Consider the following 22,502-nt stretch of genomic DNA (forward strand, 5'->3'; position numbering starts at 1 on the left):
CCCTGTGGAACACCACTCACCACAGACTTCCAGGCAGAATATTTTCCTTCTACTACTACTCGGTGTCTTCTGTTGGACAGCCAATTCTGTATTCAGACAGCTATGTTCCCCTGAATCCCATTCCTCCTGACCTTCTGAATGAGCCTACCATGGGGGATGTCATTTCCTGTTCGTTTTCTGAGGGGTTGATAGATGGTATCTAGATCTATGCGTTTAAAGTTTGTGCGAAGATTTGTAGCTTGGGTGCTCGTTGTTGTGGTTCTGTTCGCCGGGCTGGAAGTTTTTGTTGCAAACGTTTCGTCCCCTGGCTAGGTGACATCATCAGTGCTTGGGAGCCTCCTGCGAAGCGCTTCTTTGGTGTTTCCTCCGGTGTTTATAGTGGTCTGTCCCTGCCGCTTCTGGTTGTCAGTTTCAGCTGTCCGCTGTGGTGGTTGGTATATTGGGTCCAGGTCGATGTGTTTGTTTGTGGATGAATGCCATGCCTCCATCAACAAACACATCGACCTGGACCCAATATACCAACCACTACAGCGGACAGCTGAAACTGACAACCGGAAGCGGCAGGGACAGACCACTATAAACACCGGAGGAAACATCAAAGAAGCGCTTCGCAGGAGGCTCCCAAGCACTGATGATGTCGCCTAGCCAGGAGACGAAACGTTTGCAACAAAAACTTCCAGCTCGGCAAACAGAACCACAACAACGAGCACCCGAGCTACAAATCTTCGCACAAACCTTGCTTCAACTATTAGCTGTAGCTCTATCCCTGTTGTGTAGAAGTCTCACTCTCACCTTGTTAACCCTCAAGTGAGGCAGCATTTGTGGAGAGAAGGCAGAGTTAATGTTTTGGGTCCAGTGATGCTTTTTCAGAATTCACTCTATAAAGAAGACCCTACTTCAGAACTCTGCATTTTCCCTGCAGTTTTTGGTTTTCTGATTTTGAACATCTGCAGTTCTTTTTTATCATAATATGACAACAACATTTAAAAAAAACACCAAACCCAGAAGATTTACATCAATATTTACAAACATTTTAGTACAGGTTGTCTACTATAACACACATTTTGTTAATACAAATTTGCTATAACATGATTGATGAATTGGGTACTCTGTTTCTACAGCCCAAACTTTTAAAGTGTGGATTGATTAAAACATCATTTGGCTCCATTAGTTTATATGGTGCTGCTATTGCGTGTTGTTCTTATAACACAGGGTTGCACGAGAACAGAAATATAGCAGAACCGATTATGTCAAAAAGAAGTTTTTTTTTTTTTTTCTCCATTTGCTCACTCAAAGGGCTTCAAATTATATTGTGAAAAATGCTACAATAGTTTATTAAACATTATGTGCACCTGAATTATTTGTGACATTTAACTCCATTCTGACTGGCATCACGTCATGTCATTAAATCATAATTATGACATTAATCTTGTTAAATTTGTGTTCTGCAGATAATGAATTTTGTACCTAATGAAGACACAAGTCACGTGGATTCACTATCAACTTCGGGTGACACAGCCTCTGCAGATCCACTTTCAGTTAGCACGAGGACTCCTAGTCTGGAGGTTTCTCTGGCTGATGAAACAAACCAGCAGGTGGCAGGGAGATCAAAGGTGAAGGGGCTTTGGTGGTACCCTAATGAATGGTCATGATAACTAAGTATTTCCAGATTTATTCTCTGTGTTTATAATAATCTTGGGAGTAGGTGGTATGGGTAATCTTTGACTTTGGTGGCTTGCTTGTGTGTGGATATGCATGTTGTTGCAACCTTTTGTTGATTTTCTTGACATCAGAATTGGATCATTAAGGAGTTTGCACTTTAACAATATAATTATTGAAAATTGCCTGTTGCTAATTTATACTAATTTATTTCACAACAAAACTTGATTTTGAATAGCTTCTATGATCACGAAAAAACCTTTGAAGGGGTTGAGGCTACCCTTTATCCTGTTAACCATATGTTCATATCCAAATTATGAATAACTGCATTTGCAATATTAATTCTGTGGTGGCTGGGAGAATACTCTCTTGCTGTAAAGCCATTCTGCTGGTATCCAACCAAAATATTACACTGTTCAAAAACGATTAATGTCACGCACAAGTGGATACAGTCAACAGTCCAGTGATGACATGGTTACTGTTTCTGACATAAAGGTTGGTGAGAGATAACATATACTTTCTAAGTACATAAGAATATATAGCAAGAATAATTATTTAAGGGAATATTTATATCTGAAAGATAAAAAAGGATTGGTTGAAGCATTGTTCTTATTCTAAGTTTTTTAATTTGCACAATACATTGGCATATTAAACATTGTGTTTAATGTGTATTTTACTTAATTTCTATTATTTTCTTATTTATTCATATGAGAAATGATAGCAGTTTTTTACTGTTTGACAAAATTTTCTGAATATTAAATTGGATTTCTGGAACTCTGTGCTGCTTACTGCTGTTGATAAAACTGAAGATTTTCCTATGATGTTCATCCACCCCATGGGAAATCTGACTGCTAACAGCAGCATAGGCAGTGGGAAGCATGTAAAAAGAGATCAGGGAAAATACAATGAAATATTGAATAGGAAAAACACAGTTACTCAGGGATTGAGCATTTTTAAGCATTTACAATTGCATAAAATATGTCCTGGACTTGGAGAAGGCCATCAAAAGGCCATAATTTTCTAGCACATCTGTTTAGAGGCAAGTTGCTGGAAGATTGGAGAACTGCTAACGTTATTGTTTGGAAATGATCGGTTGAGTAATAGGTCAGCCGAACTTCAGTAGTGGGCAATTATTTGGAAAGTGTTCATCATCTTTTAAAAAGGCATAGATTAATCAAAGGTGGCTAGTATGAACGTGTTATGGGAAGATTGTGTGGCTTGATTGAATTTTTTGAATAGGTAACAAGGAAAGTCAGTGATGGTAGGGTAACTGATGTAGTCGACATATTAGCAAAGTTTTTGACAAATAGTAGGTGATCAGAAAAGTAAACATACTTGGGATGGGACATTGGGAAACTAAATCCAAAACTGATTCAATGTTAGGTGATGAGTCTTTCTGTGGCTGGAAGGCCGCTTCCAGTCGGGATACAGAAAGCCAAAAAAGGTCATCAGCTTTCTGTGCAAGTATTAATGAAATAGAGTTGAATGTAGGCTGCATGATTGTGAGGTTGGGAATGATACAAAAGTTTACGGTGTAGTCAGTGGCGAATAAGAAAGCTGTAAACAACAGAAAATATGAGTGGTCTTGCAAAACTTGGAAAATCAAATTCAATTTAGAAGTGTGAGGTAATGCCTTTAGAGAGAGAAACAGGACAAAAGAAATATACCATAAATAACAGAATTCTGAGACATGTAGAGGAACAGTGGGAACTTGGCAGGTGTATGCACAGATCTGTACTGCATACAGTTCTGGTCCCACTGCAAGAGGAATGAAATAACACTAGAGGTGGTGCAGAAAGATTTACGAGGATGGTAGCAAATGGCAGTAAACTGATCAAAGTAACTTTAAATATCACAAAGAGGAGCAGGCCAGAGACAGAAGTTGATCTGTAAGATAGACAAGGTCAGAAATCACATGATACCAGGTTATAGTCCAGCAGGTTTGTTTGAAATCACAAGCTTGCAAAGCACAGTTCCTTCATCAAGTGAAGTGTGGTAAATGGAGTGACTTCACCAAACGAAAGTGCAGTGCTCCAAAAGCTTGTGATTTCAAATAAACGTATTGGACCACAACCTGGTGTCGTGTGACTTCTGACCTTGTCGAGCCCAGTCCAACATCGCATGTCCACATCTTAAGATAGGCATATAGCCCAGAATTAAAATGCCAATTTTTGATGACAAAAATGTCCTGGAATTTGAAGCCAAGTTCAAATCCCCATAATACTGGAGACATTTAGTTCTTGCATTGTTAATCACTGTAATTCACACATAAAAGCGATATACATTCTAAAGTATACAAAAAAGTATTTCATTACATGTTTCTAATTCTTAAACTTTACAACTTTTATTTTAGGAGATTGAATTCATGACTGAGGAAGATGAACTTTCTGGATCTACAAGTGAACTTCCGTCAGCTCTTGAGGGCAATGATAGCTTCAGCCTTGAAATTACAGAGCCAGAAGAAAAGGGTGATGGAGATGTTGATCAGCTGGGGCTGTCAAGGTTAGTTAAACTTCACATTGTCCTCAATACATTTGTGTTTAAGATTATTGTCAATGTAGTTAGTTCAGCAAAGTAGTAGTGATAATGAAAATGCCTGTAGATGTCAGAATGTGTTATAGTGATAAAATAGATGCATGACAGGTAAAAAATGAAATGATGCACTTTTGAGAGGACTAATATAGAAAGATTTTATACTGTGAGCTAATAACGTCCACTTAAGGAAAGTGTAAGTTGCGCATATTCACCAATTGTTAAAAGCAGCATGGCAAGTTGATAAGGTGATTTTTGTTTAAAAAAGTGTTCCTTGGATTTATAAATTGGACATAGAATATAAAATCAGTAAAACTTCACCTGAAGTGTTGTCGACAGTTCTGGGTGCAATACATTTTAGGAAAGCTGACTTAGGGTATAGAATATGTTCACCAGAATGTTGCTAGGAATGATTAACTTCAGTTGCGAGAGGAAGGAAAAATTGGGACTGTTCTCTTTAACACAAATAAATTAAGAGGCAACCTAACTGAAGTGCTGAAAATGATGTAATGTTTAATCATCTCTTCTTTCAAAAAAGTGTTTCCTTGAATGAGTATAGAATTAACTAAATGATATAGATTTAAAATCATTGGCAAAAATCTAGGATTGGAGGAGAAATTGAGAATTTCTTAGCTCAAGTTGTTGTTGGAATCTGGAATGGTTTACTGAAAATTTGATGGAAAGTTCCTTCCATGAATAATTTTACAAGGGAGTTTGACAGGTACTTAAGGATGAAGAATCGACAGATTGCAGACAAAATGTCAGAGAATGTGACTAAGCCCAACTGTTTAATACAAGCATGAAAGATCTGCATTTGTGCTGTATGCTACTATGATTCTAATATATTTTAGAAGATAAAACATGAAATTAGTTGAAGCTCTAAATTATCCATCAACTTCCATTCAACAGTAAGCATTCAAATCATCAATTATAAAGTAAAACCTTTATTTTACAAAGCTAAAGTCAATTTATTTCAAATTGAGTCCAAACAAAAGAATCAGAAAACTTATAGAAACCCAGTTGTTTCAACCTATCTATATTTAAGACCAGGAAATTAATAATGCAGCCCTTCACTGAGTCTTTTCCAAAATTTCATTCTTACTCATTATTTGAGGTCAAATCAAAATGTTCTGCAAGGACAGAGTACTATGTAAATGTATCTGACACCTCCAATGGTTGCATTATAATTTCTTGGCACTGGTGAACAACTTTCTTTAGAGCTGTGCCTACATGTTTTGTTCTTTCATCACTAGCTGTTGATATCTGTTACACTCCTCCTTTCTGCTCAATATAATTTCAAAATTATCAACATGAAGGTGAAGATTAACGAATGAGTGTTTTATGTTGGCATTCTCACTCATCTCCAGCAATACTGCACATTCCAGGATTGAATAGGAAATGTAATTTTTGATTTGCTCTTTATTCTACTATCAGTTACCTGTTTTAAACCAAGCTTGTCAGAGACTGGAACAGAAGCTAAGTGAGTATGAAATAGCACAGTCCAAGCTAAGCAATCCAAGAGTGGAAGAGGGACTAGCAAGCCCCAGACTTGAGCAGAATTGATTAGGCCTGCAGTCACAAAGGGGGGGCCACTAAATGTATTTAATTTTGGTAATCTTATTTTCAAATGTAAATTTTGCATCATAATATTTATTTTACTTCCTTGCAGCTTTGCTGAAGGAGACAGGGATGGGCTTCATGATCTTCACTCATCACCCCCTCCCTCGCCTTTCTTTTCTGCAATACTTGCAGCTTTTCAGCCTAAAGCATGTGACGATGCAGAAGAAGCATGGCGCACCCATATAAATCAACTGATGTCTGATTCTGATGGTTCCTGTGCAGTCCATACTTTTCATGTTTTCTCTTCCCTGTTCCAGGTGAGAATCTATCTTAGTTTGTACACATTTTTCTGAAGTACAATATTTACATCCTCTCTGAACATGAACATTCTATTTCCAATCTTGTAAAGTGTTATGAATGGATAGCAAAACTGAAGGCATTGCTTGTATCAAAAATATGACTAAATTATTTATTTAACTGATAATTTTGTGTAAGTATTTTTGTTATGATCCTAGCTGACAGAAATACTGGACACATCAGATCCTGGAATGAAACCTGGTTTGGTGGATCAGAAGCTCAGTTTTGTAGTTGTTTACCATACTGCTAATTTACAAAATATAATCAAACAAGGATGCCGATCTTCATTGACAAAATAATATAAGTTTATTACACAAAAGAAAATTCCAGTGATTTGTCATTTCTATCTTAACTCTTGAATTTCTTAACTATCTCTTTCTAATTTATATGGTCTAGAAGCTTTTGATTAGATTAGGTTCGATTCCCTACAGTGTGGAAACAGGCCCTTCAGTTCTGATGCTGAAACCACTTCTCAGTTCTGACAGCTTGAAAATATCCTCGCAAAATATCACAGCTTAGAGATTTCACAGGCAAAAACCCTATTAGGACAAAACTGTTCTGACTGGAACTTGATCCTGAACTGAAACCTATCAGTGGCCTATGGTCTGTTTCCTCCGTATGTCATAAAGGTTCAACCTTGTAAACACTTCATCAATTAATAGGTTCCTGATAGGGACTGAACTGAAATGATATGTTTTCTTGAAAATAATGTTTCCAGTTTACTATTACAAATTATTTTATGACTTTTTTTTTAAAAGTTGCATTCACAGAACTGAAATCACTTGCCTTTTTTGTCTATTCATACATTGTGTGTAGGCTTCTCTGTCTCAGCCCGCATTTATTGCCCATCTTCAACTTTCTTTGAGAAGGTGATCGTAAGCTACCTTCTTGAACTCCTAAAGTTGATGTGATTGTACCTACAACAAAATGTTAGGGAGTTCTGGGATTTTGACCTAGAGACAGTTGATGAACAGCGATCGAGTTCTAAGTCAGCATGAGTGGCTGGAGGGGAGTGTGCATATGCTGATGTTTCCATATATCTACTGCCCTTGTCCTTCCAGATGGTAGCAATCATGGTTTAGGAAGATGCTGTCTAAGGAACTATAGTTCATTTCTGCAGTGCGTCTTGCAGCTGGTATACACTGCTGACACTCTGCCTCAGTGGTGGTGAGAGAGAATGCGACTCCATCCAGAAACAATCAGGGTGATAGCTTTGTTCTGGATGGTGTCAAACTTCTTAAGTATTGTTGGAGCTCCACTCATCCAGGCAGGTGGGAAGTTTCCATTATACTTATGGCGTGCCTTGTAGGTACTGGACAGTCTTTGGGGAGTCAGGATGTGAGTTCGACATTGCAGGATTCTTAGTCTCTTAAATGCTGTTGTCTTCACAGTAGTCATGCTACCAGTCTGGTTCAGTTTCAGAAGGGCATGTGCCCGAAACGTCGAATCTTCTGTTCCCTAGATGCTGCCTGACCTGCTGTGCTGTTCCAGCAATAAAGTTTCAACACTGATGCTATTAAATGTCATGAAGCAATAGTTAGATTCTCTCTTGTTGGAAATGGCCGTTGCCTGACACTGGTGTGGCACAAATGTTGCTTACCATTTGTCAACCCAAACCTGAATATTGTCTAGGTATTGCTGAATTTGAAAATAGACTGCTTCAGTATCTGAAAAATCATGAATAGAATTGAACATTATGTAATCATCAATGAATATGTCCACTTATGACCTTATGGTGGAGGAAAGTTAATTGATGAAGTACGTGAAGATGTTGGCCATTGGGCACTATCCTGAGGAACCCCTGCAGATGTGTCCTGAAGCTGAAATGACTAGCATTCAAAAACTACACTATGTTCCTTTGTGCTAGTTATGCCCCTAACCAGCTAGATGTGTTTGAATTCCATCTCATTTAGCACAGTGGTAGTGCAACACAATATAATAGAGAGTGTCCTCAGTGTAAAGATAGGACACCATCTCTACAAGGACTGTTGGTGGTCATCCCTACTGACGCTGTTGGGATGCAACTGTAGCAGGGAGATTGGTGAGGAAAGGTCAAGTACGTTTGCCCTCCTTCATCACGTCCTGCAAACCCAGTTGAGCAGTCATTTCCTTTATGACTCAACCAGCTTGGTCAGTCGTGGTGCTGGTGATCAGCAGTAAGTTTCCTTCCCCATGGTTGGCATTTTACCACAAGACTTTGTGGGATATGGGGATCAACGTTGAGGACACCCAGAGCAACTCACTCTCAGCTACAGGTAACTGTGGCACCACATGCAAAGTCTCTGGATCATACCCAGGTATGGTGCTTGTATTGTCTGGGATTGTGTGTAAAGTATTTTTCTGTGAATATGACTATGTCAGGCTTTTGCTTGACTGGCAGCTCTCCCAACTTTGGCATTAGCCCCCAGATGTCAGTAAGGAGGTATTTGCAGGGTCGACAGAACTGTGTCTTTTATTGTCATTTCCAGTCCCTAGTTCAATGCCAGGTGATTCATACGATTTCATTTCTTTTTTGAGACATTTTACAACTGACTGTATTGCTCAGTCATTTCAGAGGATAGATAAGAATCTGTGGATGTGGAATCACATGTAGGCCAATGAAGGTAAGGATGCCAGTTCCCTTTTCTAAAAGATGTTACTGAATCAGATGAGTTTTTATGATAAACGGTGATGATTACATGGTCATCATTAGACTCTTAAGTAATTTGTTTTTATTCAAAATCGAACCAGGTTCCCTGGAATGTCAGCTTGATATCTGTATTACTAGTCCAGCAACAATGCATCATGCCATTGCTCCCATGTATTTAATCTTCACAGTCCAATTTCCAAAATGATAAGATATTTTACACATCTTTATTGAAAGTGAAATTTTGACTTTTTCTACATTTTCCTTAAGCGTTTTAACAGATTTTCTTATGGTATTGCTTTGCTTTCAAAACTAACATTTGCCTTTGTAGATGCGTACTGTCTTCATGAATATTTATCATAATAGCTGTAAAATACTGGAATATTAAATCTGCCAAATCCCCCAGTTATCTCCACTGTTTCCTAAGCTCCTAATGTACCTTTATCATGTACACCCAATTCCTCTGAGGCAACTTTATTGGCAACAAAGCCAGCATGCACACCCCTGACTCGCCTTTAGGTGCTGATACTGAAGTATAATATACTGGTCTCCAGCTAGATGGTTGCAGGTTTCAACTGTGGAGCAAAGGCCAGCGTATTGGGTTGAACTCCCAAAGAAATGCCCACAACTGTATTGTTAAAGAAAACATGCACAGCAGTGGTTTTCAACCAGTGTGCCACAGTAAAGCAAATTCATTCAAATGTGCTGTGAACCTTTGTATAAAAGTAATGAATACTGACATAGAATAATATGCTATCCAAACAAAATTACAACTCATAAAACTCATGAAAATTAATCATCAAATTAAAAGCAAGGCTATTGTTTTTTTTATTTGAAGACCTAACATTCTAAACATATATGGACAAAGGACAAAATTGAGATGACATGAAAAAAGTGCGTGTGTCTCATTGAAGGGTGCCATATTACTGAAAAGGTTGGGAATCACTAACCTACAGATCTCCTAATTTAAGGGGACAAAGGAAAATTAGTTCTTGGGTCTCAGCATCATACTGAATATGAGCTGCTGCATTAGTTATTGGTTGTAAGATTGGCATGCCAATTTTTATCCTATAACCATTTGCAATTTTTAAAAAGTTTTTCTTCCTTCTTACACTATCCTTTTGTGATTTTTCATATCCCAGTGAGAAGAAATGCTAGCTGGTTTCAGCTTTTTTTTATTTTGTTCATGTGATATAGTTATTGCAGACTAGACTATTTATTTTCGGTGATACTGGGCTCTCCTTGAACTGTAGCATTCCTGAGGCATAGAGGCACCCACTGCACTGTTGGGTTGAGGTTCCAGGATTTTGGCCCAGCAGTAATGAAGGAATGGTGATATAATTCCAATTCAGGATAGTATGTGGCTTAGAGGTGGTGGCATTCCCATGTGTCTGCTGCCTTTGATCTTTTGGGCTTCTGCAATGCTTTCCTGTAACTGCCTTCTGGGATCCCATGAGTGGATTAAGATTTTTTCTTCACTTTCCATGACAAAGTGTCAAATCATTCCAGAAAAACCTAGTAATGAAACTATTGAGTTACCATGTTGAATAAACACAATACCTGGAATGTTTGATGTTCCTTCCATGTGCTATGCAACAATATGACTCCTGAGCTTCAGTTCTAGATACAAATACAGAGTAATGAAAAAAAAGACTATTGTAATTGTCAACTTTAGGGATGGGAAAACAATCAAAAGTAGATATAAAACAAAATCAGAAAATGCTGAAGAAACTCAAAAGGTCACTAGACTCCAAACATTAACTCTGCTTTCTTCTCGCAGATACTGCCAGACCAACTGAATTTCTCCAGCAATTTCCATTTTTGTTTCAGATTTCCAATATCTGCTGTTCTTTGTTTTATATTATTGTGGAAACAGATATAAATTTATTGAACCAGAAATTGTAAACAGAGACAGCCATAATGAACTAATGTGACAATTGTTTTCCAGTGCATTCAGAAGAAATTCTGTTCCCTAACCTGGGATGCTGCAAGTTTCCTTGGGGACAGTCTGCGAGGAATAGGATCAAAATTTATGAGTTCTTCAGAGGTACTCACCTCGTGCTCAGATTGTCCCACGGTTTTTCTAGATGCTGAAACTGTAAGTATCTGTTGGTAATTGTTTTGTTAAATGATTTCAGTGAAGTTAAACATTTATTGAATGAACACAAGAGTTTTTGGACCTCATCAATTCACTTTTGACCAGAAGTACATTTAATGCAATTTGTATTTGCTTTTCAAATGTTTAGCATTATAATTTTCCAAATTGTTTATATCAACAGGAAGCATTTAAAATAGTGGTGGTTTTAAAAGTCAATATTTTCCTAAAAGTCTTTTTCATAAAAAAAAGATAAACAAGGAAATTAATAGTACAAATGTAAATTGGAGTTGCCCAGTTTAGACAACACTATTTTAATTATATATGAATTGTAATAAATAGATACTTAAAATATCTTTTATTGCTAGAGCATACTTACTGTTAAAATAAAACTGTTAGTTAATTATGCTTGAAGTGAATGTCACCCTTTTACTTACTATCTATGATATATTTAGAAAAATCAAAGAAAATCTTCAAAATACGTTTATGATACAAATATGCTTAGCAAGCAAAAACATCTCATAGAAGATCCTTGTTAGCATGCCTCAGAAACAAAATTAGCTTTATTTTTGGCATTATTCAGTTCAAATTGTTAGATCTTACATTTTTCCAATGAGAGTCCGATGGTAGATTCAGGTACAACTTTTATTTTGGTACAACTTCATTACAGCTTCAGATTTTCTTTGCTTTTCAGTAAGGCATACAAAAACGTTGGATTGTGTACAGTTAAAATGCAGAGCGCACATGCCCCCCTTTGATACTATTGGTCAGCAGCGCTGAGATGTCTGTCTGTAACTGGCTCTCTCGTGCAGCATCTGACAAAGTTCACAACAATTTCAGTGTATTTCCAGTTAAGATACTGAATGACAAAGAAATGGACAGGCTGCTGGTACACCCATGGTCATGATATTTTTACAGAACTTAATGGTGCGGTGGGGGGAGGGGGGGCAGGTGAGGAGGCACTTCTACTGCCTGAATCTTTTGGTGATTTTTTAATTTATATGTGGATCCATAGCTACTGTGGAATCTATATCTGTGATTATCTGAAGGATCTGAACTAAAACCTACTCTTAATATTGTAACAAATTGATTAGGTAATTTAAAAGAAACAACTACTTAGTGTAAAATGTTCTTATCTATGTGAGCAATTGCAGCTGTACATTCCAGCTAGTCAACTTTGATTAAACAATCCTACAGTGTTCAACTTGCTGAGACTACATTAAGAAAATAATTTCCCAAGGCTCTCTATTTACTGTCAGACATGTTCTGCTGTATTCCATCATCCATTTTCTGGTCAGTTACAGGCAGTCGTCAGCCATTTTGTGCTACTTAATTAGGGGCAACCTGCACAAAATGTTTCTGTTGAATTATGTACATCCAGAAAATGCTTACAAAGTCACGTTAATTGTACATCCTCAGTTGACCTACACGGGAATAGTCTAAATCTGCTGCACTCCTTATGGTCATGGTACTCCCACAATGGTGTGAAGTAAATGTAGTAATAGCCACAAAATTAGGCTTCATAGCATCTGATTTCCTGGTATTAGAAAAGTCATTTTGCCTATAAAATTAAGTAATTTGTATCCAAGGAGGAGAGGAGACAAAGAACATGTATAGCCCAGGCGGAAAACATATATGATGAATTCATCTTAATAAAATATAGGAAACATAGTATTAAATTCCCATTCATACAAGATTTCACACCTTCCCGTTCAAGAACCTGTACAGCTTCCACATAGCCACAGTGCAAAATGAAATGCGACCATGAAATAAATATTCCAAACTTGATTCATAAACTGCATACTTATGTCAACTTATCATTTTTGCGCTTTCTCTTTGTACTTGTTTTCCTTTTCATGTCTTCGTGTTCCTGTGCAGTGCTACCACCAGTGGCTGTGGCATCACTGGTAAATGTTCTCTGACTTTCAAATGGGGAGACTAAAGGTGGCCTTGCAAAATAGTTTCATGCAGTCTAGCTCTGAAAGTCCCAGCTTTGGGCTGCACAATCTTGGAAATGGCAGTAGCTGTCTGAGTTGACCAGCTGACTGACAACAGCTAATGTACTGACATAGTGACCACTCACATGATTTTCAGAGTATACATCAGTTTTATGCTTAAATATGCCATTGATACTTCCAAGGGCAGTATTTCAGCAATCCTATTAATGTTTTGGAGGACATATTGCTGGACTTCTATGGTACCCCGTAGGCTCCCTTGAATACTGATTAATGTAGTTTGATGATAGTCTAAGCATAGGTTGTGGTGGATTGAGCTTCCATGACTTCATTCTGAGCTTCCACTGTTGTACACAGTCATTGGGGGACTAATGTTTGTAGAGCAGTAATTGCTGTGACATCAGTCAACAGACATTTGAATTATGGTTTACTTCAAAGTGTGCTGATGGAATTGGCCATCAGTTGCATGTTGGAAAGGATGGACTTAAAGTGCAAATGCTAATACCAAGTTAATCTCATTCACCTCCATGCTCCTAGGCATTCACAGCAGCATCTGCAGGCTGCTGAATTGGCTGGCTGGTAGGTAATGGCAAGTTCATTGGCAGAATGGCAAGGGTAGTGAGACAAATGCTATCTTCCTGTGAGAAAGTAGTAGGTCTGTGCCTTTCGCAGAGCCACTGCTGAAGCCTCCAGGCAGTACCTTCAGTTATGAAGATCAACTAAATGGTTGAGACTGTTTTTCTTTTGAGAGAAGAAGGCTGAGAGAAGATTACTTCTCAAAATCACAAGAGGCTAAATTGAAAACATTGACAAAGGAGAAGCAGCTCCTGCTGATAAAAGAGAAAAGAACAAGAGGACATAGATTTAAAGTGATATGCAAAGTAAGCAAGGCTTAATCAAGAAAAAAAAATCACACAGTAGTTAGAGCATAGAATGCATAGCCTGGAAATGTGGTAGAGGCAGGTTTACCTGAGACAAACAATGTTATTGAATGATAATTTGGATTAAAATGATACGCAGGAATATGGAGAAAAGACGGGAGTTCGGCACTATGTAATAGAGCCAGTGCAGGCACAATAAGCTAAGTAGCCCCTTTTTACTGTAACAATTCTGTGATTCTGTAAATTTGCAGACCCCAAATACACTCAGCAAAATGTTAGTACTGAAAATATGTAAGCATAAAGTTTGTATTTTTAGAATGTGTGAATGTTAAAAATACACTCTTTGCTCCAGCTGATTTCTTGTGGGCTTCTCGAAAGACTGAAGTTCAATGTCTTGGAACTACAAGAATATTTGGACACATACAACAACAAGAAAGAAGCTGCGCAACTGGTCAGTCAACTTTCAGATCATACCAAAGAGTACTTGTTATTACATTATTAAATACTGACATTTATATTTTAAAACTTCACCTTTTTATTATACACAGCTATATTTTTCTACTTTTTTTGTCATTCTTTTCCAAATAGTATCTGGTAATTTCCGGCATGTGAGCCAGTAACTGATAACAATTCTGATTGAATTATATGAAATAAAATTATATTCAGAAAAACATAATTATCAGGAGGAGCTCTACATGAAATGTATTTGGTTCATGTCAATATGGCCCTAATGGATCTCCAGTGTGCAAACTAATTGTTGAAGGAAGGGAATTTTACTCTGTATACATGACCTTAGTATAACTTGTATCTCTCCTAATGTTTGTAGGCAGTAGCAAATGTTAAAATCGCAACTGACAAATAACAAGAGAGTTCAGAAACTTATTTCCCCTTTCACTAAATTAGGACTATAACACCAGACCCAGGTCTGACCATAGTGCCGTAAATCTAATTAATGAAAATAGAACTCTAATTTTAATGTACCATTCTGAGAGGAGAAAGGAAAGTGTTAGAAACCAAATATTTTGCATAAATTTGTTATTTAAATTATCCCTATTATGATAATATTCTAGTCTTATTTACAAAGGATTTAAATTATTCCCCCACATCTGTTTCAAATAGGGAAGTATGAAACAAATACAATGGAAGTAGACCTAGTGTAACAAGTCTCTGCATTATCTACTATTTTAACATGCAAAAAACAAATGCTCATTACCTGTGGTCTAAGGAATTTAAGGGCACACCAGTCTTGTTTTTATATATTTTTGCTTTCTTCAGTTATTTTTTGGTATGCTTTTTATAAAGTCATTTTTTAATGAAGAAAGTATTTTATTTTGATTCTGGTAAAAGTGCTATTTGCATTTTTTTTCAACAATAGTGGCTGGCAAATTGTAAAGCATCATTTCCTGGAACTGTGGGAGATACAGTGATTACAAACCAGCCAGGGGACTCAGAAGAAAAGGTAAAATCCTTTGCATGTTAGTAAAGATATGCTCAAACATAATGTTATTAATCATTTATCACTAATCTCTGTATTGTGACTTAAAACTTGAGAACCTGTCAAGCTTTTGTGAGCTTAAAATGTGAACAGGTTTCAATTTGTCATCCTATTGCATGCACTGCTTAAGTGGATTATCAATCCTGGTGTATAGAAATATCAATCTTTGGATTTGAGTAATATATTGTGACTCTTACTATTAAAAGGCCACAAAAGTCTTTAAATAGACAGGTAAATTTTACAATGCTAGCATTATCAGAAACTTGCAGTGCTCCCTGCAATTTCCTGTTCATTGAAATCAAGTCTGTCATTTAGTACCTTACTCACTGTACTTACTTTGCATAAATTATGTACTAAATAATCCTTCATGAAATATAGAATTGATTACTATATATCCATCACAAATAGACAATCAATTAGGAAGCAAACAGCGGATAATTGAAGTATGAAATCATTCTGAATTGGAAAATAATCACCTTGGATTGACAGCAATTTTCATCTTGTTTCTTTCAAGTATAAATACTTCAATGGTTTTACCTTGTATGAAACTGTGTATCTAATGCATGTTTCACAATGATCTTCTATACTCTGTTTTCTTGGCTTTTTGCTCCTGTGACATGCTTGCTGTGTAGCAAATGGAATCCCTTGCAGTAAGTTACAAGTCTTGAATATTTTCTAACTATTGAATTGTTAAATTTTGCTTTCTAAAATGTACACTTCTTAAGGAGTAATAATAGCGTCTTGTAATTAGGATAAATCTAAATTACTCCAGTTATCCCAATTTCCAGTATTGTTACAGCTTGATTTCTTCATGTTTCTACACTCTCCAGTTTAGTTAATATGACTAGATTGAGGATGAACCCCTCAATCCTCATGAGGATGAACCAGGCAGCATTTCCTCTTCATGAAGCTGTGCTATCGTGGTGTGATTATATTTTGTATTTCAAAATAATCTGAAATTACATTTTTAAAAATAGACTCCAGCATTGTCTCTGCAGTAGATGTTAACCTAATTGGCATATAGCTACCTGTTTTTATTCCCCTTCCTCCTTGAATAAAGGTGTTACATTGGCAAATCTCTGGGACCTTTCAAGAACCTAAGGATTCTTTTAAGGTTTATGCCACTATCTTGGTAGCCACTTCCTTTAATATCCTAGGATACAAGCCGTCAGGTCCAGGGGACTTAGCTTTTAGCCCCATTAATTTTTCTCTAGTGATAATTATTATACTTATTCCCTTTTGCCCTTTGATTATTTAGTATTTTCAGAATGCTAGTTGTTTCTTCTACTGTGAAGACTTGTGCAAAGTGTTTATTAAACTCCTCTGCCACTTCCTGGTGCCCCTTTATTATTTGTCCAATTTCCTTCTCTAAGAAGCTGTATTCACTTTGTCCTCTTTTCCTTTTTATATATTTAAAGACACTCTTGGCCATTTTTATGTTTCAAAAGAATAAATCTTGTTAGACTGAATTTATCTTTTTTTGAGGAAGCAACACAGAAGACAATTTTGATTCAATAATGTTATAAGGTATTCAAAAATAGTCTCATGGTTAAAGTCAGAGAACATGGAGTCAATGGACAAATGACAATAGATTGCTTCAAGACTTCAAGACAAAAAAAGTTTATTTTAAATTCATATATGGGATATGGGCATCGCTGGCTAGGCCATCATATTATTTCTACCCAAAAAGCAATTCACTGTTAACCATATTGCTGTGGATTTAGAGGCACATGTAGCCCAGACCAGGTAAAAATGGTAGATTTCCTTCCCTAAAGGATATTAGTGAACCAGGTGGATTTTTAATGATAATAGACAGTGATTGATCTTAAACCAGCCATATTGAATTCAGATTTTACCATTTACCTGACAGGATTCAAACCCATTACCCCAGAGCATTAACCTCAAGTTCTGGATTGCTAGTCAGTGATGTTATCACTTGCTACTGCCACCCCAAGTATTTGAAGTCAATGGATATTTAGTCAGAGTGGCAGAAAGTAGGAACCAGTGTTCCACAAGGATTAGTGCTGAGACCACTGCTGTTCACAATTTACATGAATTATTTTGTTGTTAGGATCAAAGCAAAATTTCTAAATCTGTGATGAGACCAAGTAGAGTTGGGCAAAAATAAAGCGATTATTAATCAATTCTGAAGGTGCCCACAACAAATTATTGTTCCAAAATTTGTCAAATGCAGTTTAATACAGATGGGGCGGCACGGTAGCTTATTGGCTAGCACTGCTGCTTCACAGCGTCAGGAACACGGGTTCGCTTCCAGCCTCAGGTGACTATCTGTGTGGAGTTTGCACATTCTCCCTGTGTCTGCATGTGTTTCCTCCCAGGTGCTCCGGTTTCCTTCCACAATCCAAAAGATGTGCAGATTAGGTGAATTAGCCAAGCTACATTGCCCATAGTATTCAGGGATGTGTAGGTTAGGCGCATTAGTCATGGGACATGTAGAGTAATAGGGTAGGGGAATGGGTCTGGGTGGGATACTCTTCAGAGGGTCGGTGTGGACCTGTTGAGTCAAAGGGCCTGTTTCCACACAGTAGGGATTCTTAAAAAAACAATGTGAATTAGCATGTTTTAGTTTAAAAAAAAATATAGGGAGGTCATCTATCACTTGGAAGTTGCATGTTTAGTTGGGGTACAGGAACATAAAATTTTGGAGTACCGATACATCAAGCACTAAATGTTACACCACAGGTTACCAAGATCATTTTTTGAAGAAAACTAAACACTAGGCTAACCTATATTGATCCTTGGTCAGATCAAAAGGCACTGCATGCAATTCTGTTTCTTATTATTAGAAAGAGGATATTACGGCACTGGAAAGATACAGAGAAGATTTACAGAATTATGTGAAAAAGTGTGTGGGTATGTATATATTGGGAAAGGACTGACAGTCTGGATTACTTTTCTCTTGAAAAATGATGATAATGAAGAAGTCTTGAAAATTATGGAAGATATTTAAGAAGTTGGTGTGGAGATTGTTTCCTCTTAGGAAGAACTAAGGGGTCATATTTTCAAGGTGAGAGGAGGAAGTTTTAAAAGAATATGAGGGGCAACTTTTTTTACACAGTGGTTTGCGTGTGAAATGAATTGCCAGAGGAGGTGGTGGATGCAGGTACAGTTACAACATTTAAAAGGCATTTGGATAGGTACATGAATAGGAAAGGTTTAGAGGGATATCGGCCAAACTCAGGCAAGTGGGACTAGTTTAGAATGGGACCATGGTTGGCATGGACTAGTTAGACCAAAAGGTCTGTTTCCATGCTCTATGACTATATAACTAGAGGTCAAATCACCAATCAGCAAGTAATCCAAATCGGAAATTCAATAGTGATGCATGAGTATGTGAGAATTGCTACTTTAGGGAGTGGTTGAAGGTGTTAATATAGCTGTGTTGAAGAGGATTTTGGATGGTAAATAAAGGAGAAGGGAAGAGGGCATACACATATATTTAGATGGGGGATTGGAGATGGTTTAAGTGGAGCAGAAATAGGAGCATGAAAACATTGGATGAATGCCTGTTTTTATATTGTGTATGTTCTGTTATCCTATGTTATTACTTAGAAACAAAGAAAATAAGAGCAAGAGCAAGAATTTGGCCTTTGGAGCCTGCTCTGCCATTCATTATGATCAAAGCTGATTATTTAACTCAGCATGTTCCTGCTTTTCTTCCATATCCTTTGGCATATTGAATCGGGATTATCAAGCTTAAAGTCTGATAATTAGCTGCCAGATCATCCTGTATCACTAAATATCTTTGCTTTGGAATTCAATGCATAGATAGGACCAGCATAAAAAAAACTATGAGGAAAATACTTCAACTGGATTGGCATTGGAATGGGAAGCAAAGAGAGAGTTCAGATTCAGGGGAAGCTAGACCTGTAAAATGAAGCAAAAATAGAAGACTGGCAAACTTCAAATAGAATCAAAGTATAAAATCCCTAAAATGCATGTAGCATTTTCAACAAAATTTGATAATTTTGACATTATAGACATGTGGCTTCAGGGTAACCAAGGTGGGTACAGAATATCCAAGGATATTCTCCATTTAAGAGAGAAAGAAAAGAGATGACAACAGTACATTAGTAGGAGAGGAACTTAGATGGAAGGATTGGGAACAACTTAGATCCCAACAAAGGATGACTGAGAAACTGACAACACATGGAAGAAATTATGTGAATGCAAGCTAGTGATGAACATGAAGGAGGGCTATAAAAGCTTCTGTCAAGAATAAATGTTTAAATAAATAAAAATTACAGATCAGGATAAGTATTTTCATAATGAACATAGGGAAATGGTAGAGAACCTAAACTATTACTTTGGGTGGAATCTTACAGGGGTCTGTAGAGTGTGGGCCGTGGCAGGATGTGCGACAGGATCAAGTGAGAAATCCAGCAAGGCTAAATTGATGTGGAGCATCTTGTGCCATCTTTCATGCTTTTCACAAGTCGGCACGTTTTTCACTTGTCAGGAGTGAGTTCCCAATTATTGGAAATTATTGCTTGTTAAATGCCTTGCTGATGGCCCAACTCTCCTCAATAATTCTTAGCTTTATCACACCAAGCTCACCAAACAAGCTAGATATTAAAAAAAGGCATGGAAATCAGAGTGGGTACCTGGCAGATTCAGCTTACTGCTTGCTCCAAGCAACCTCCATTTTGGACAATGATCACCAACATCTATGACATTGGAATTTGACATGTGTCAGCCTCTAAGAACCCCAATGGCACATCTCCAACAGGGTGCTTCTGCACTTTAATGCTGCACCTCAAACTGTGAACGGGAACCAGAAGAGAAAACAAGTAGGCAGTGAGGTGGAGACTGGAGACTGTAAGAATCATGAAGGTAACATTAATAAAGGGAAGAGTAGGCTGAGAGCAGATGAGCGCAAAAGAACTGGTGGCCTGAAATGCATCTACTTTAATGCAAGGAGTATAGTGTGTAACACAGATGAACTTAGGGCTTGGATTGGTGCCTGGGAGTATGATGTTATTGCAATCACAGAGACTTGGTTGAAGGACGGGCATGATGATTAGCAACTAAATGTTCCAGGATATAGATGCTTCAGACAGGACAGGGAGAGAAGTAAAAAGGGGGGTGGAGTTGCATTGCTGGTCAGGGATGATATCACAGCTGTGCTAAAGGAGGACACGATCGAGGTCTTGGGCAGTGAGGCATTATGGGTGGAGCTGGGAAATAAGAAGGGTGCAGTTACATTGTTGGGGCTGTATTACAGGCCTCCCAACAGTGAGCGTGAGGTAGAAGAACAAAAAGGTAAACAGATTATGGAAAGATGTAGAGGCAATAGGGTAGTGGTGATGGGAGATTTTAATTTTCCCAACATTGACTGGGATACACTTAGAGTCAGAGGTCTGGATGGGGTAGAATTTGTAAGAAGCATCCAGGAGAGTTTTCTAGAGCAGTATGTCAGTAATCCGATGAGGGAAGGGGCCATATTGGACCTAGTGTTGGGGAATGAGCCAGGCCAGATGCTAGAAGTTGCAGTGGGGGATTTCTTTGCAAACAGTGGCCACAATTCTGTAAGTTTTAGAATACTCGTAGATAAAGATGAGAGTGGTCCTAAGGGAAGAGTACTAAACTGGGCCAAGGCCAATTAAATCAAAATTAAGAAGGAGCTCGGAAATATGGATTAGACACAGCTATTTGAAGGGAAGTCCAGATTTGATATGTGGGAGGCTTTCAAAGATAGTGCAGGATAGGCATGCCCTGTTGAAGGCAAAGGATAAGAAGGGCAAGATTCGTGAATTGTGGATGATAGGAGAAATTGTAGGACTAGCCAAGAGGAAAAGGGAAGCTTCCATAAGGTCCAGGCAACTAAGAACAGAACAGGCCCTGGAGGAATATCGGAAGAGTAGGACCAGTCTTAAACGAGGAATCAAGCGGGCTAAAAGGGGTCATGAAATAGCTTTAGCAAGCAGAATTAAGGAGAATCCCAAAGCATTTTATTCTTTATATAAGAAGCAAGTGGGTAACTACAGAAAGGATTGGTCCACTAAAGGATAATGAAGGAAGGCTGTGTGTCGAACCTGAGAGAATGGGTGAGATTCTGAATGATTACTTTGCATCAGTGTTCACGGAGGAGAAGAACATGATGAATCTTGAGATTACAGATAGAAGTTTGATTAGTCTGGATCACATTGACATAAGTAGGGAAGATGTGTGGGGTAGGCTAGAGGTTATTAAGGTGGACAAATCCCCAGGACCGGATGGGATCTATCCCAGGTTGCTGAGGGAGGCGAGAGAGGAAATAGCTGGGGCCCTAACAGATCTCTTTGTGGCATCCTTAAATACAGGTGAGGGTCCGGACGACTGGAAGGTTGCTCATGTTGTCCCCTGTACAAGAAGGGTAGTAGGGATATTCCGGGTAATTACAGACCTGTGAGCCTGACGTCGGTGGTGGGAAAGTTACTGGAGAGAGTGAGTGATAGGATCTATTTATATTTAGAAAAGAATAGGCTTATCAGTGATAGGCAACATGGTTTTGTGCGGGGGAGATCGTGCCTTATCAAATTAATAGAGTTCTTTGAGGAAGTTAACAAGTTGATAGATGAAGGAAGGGCTGTTGATGTCATACACATGGACGTTAGTGAGGCATTTGATAAGGTACCCCATGGTAACTAATGGAAAAAGTGAAGTGCAGGGTGTTCTAGCTAGGTGGATAAAGAACTGGTTGAGCAACAGGAGACAGAGAGTAGTAGTTGAAGGGAGTTTCTCGAAGTGGAGAAAGGTGACCAGTGGTGGTTCCACAGGGGTCAGTGTTGGGGCCACTGTTGTTTGTGATCTGGAAGAGGGCACTATTGGTATGATCAGCAAATTTGTGACATGAAGATTGGCAGAATAGCATAAAGCATAAGGGACTGTCAAAGAATGTAGGATAATATAGATAGACTGGAGAGTTGGGCGGAGAAGTGGCAGGTGGAGTTCAATCCTTGCAAACGCCAATTGATGCATTAAGCAAGACTAATTCTAGAATGAATTATACAGTGAACGGAAGAGCCTTGGGAAAAGTTGATGAGCACAGAAATCTGGGAGTGCAGATCATTGTACCCTGAAGGTTGCTGCACAGGTGGATAGAGTGATCAAGAAGGCTTATGGTATGCTTGCCTTCATCGGACGGGATATTGAGTATAAGAGCTGGCAAGTCATATTAAAATTGTACACAACGTTGGTTCAGCCGCATTTAGAACACTGTGTACAGTTCTGCTCGCCACATTACCAAAAGGATGTGAACACTTTGGAGAGGGTGCAGAGAAGGTTTACGAAGATGTTGCCTGGTATGGAAGAGAGGTTGAGTAGGTTAGGTTTATTTTCA

General features: G+C 38.0%; 1 protein-coding gene across 1 annotated transcript in view; it reads left to right on the forward strand.

The window, feature by feature from the left end:
• The window catches only part of LOC122551062 (protein furry homolog), a 286,326-nt gene that overhangs the window by 247,652 nt on the left and 16,172 nt on the right, over positions 1-22,502 (forward strand). The window contains exons 37-43 of the mRNA XM_043692704.1: positions 1,452-1,613; positions 4,013-4,161; positions 5,861-6,068; positions 10,683-10,832; positions 14,018-14,116; positions 15,041-15,124; positions 15,793-15,810. Coding sequence (XP_043548639.1) covers positions 1,452-1,613; positions 4,013-4,161; positions 5,861-6,068; positions 10,683-10,832; positions 14,018-14,116; positions 15,041-15,124; positions 15,793-15,810 — 870 coding nt within the window. The remainder of the gene's footprint in view (positions 1-1,451; positions 1,614-4,012; positions 4,162-5,860; positions 6,069-10,682; positions 10,833-14,017; positions 14,117-15,040; positions 15,125-15,792; positions 15,811-22,502) is intronic.

Source organism: Chiloscyllium plagiosum, chromosome 6 (assembly GCF_004010195.1).
Source record: "Chiloscyllium plagiosum isolate BGI_BamShark_2017 chromosome 6, ASM401019v2, whole genome shotgun sequence".
Classification (NCBI taxonomy): Eukaryota; Metazoa; Chordata; class Chondrichthyes; order Orectolobiformes; family Hemiscylliidae; genus Chiloscyllium; species Chiloscyllium plagiosum.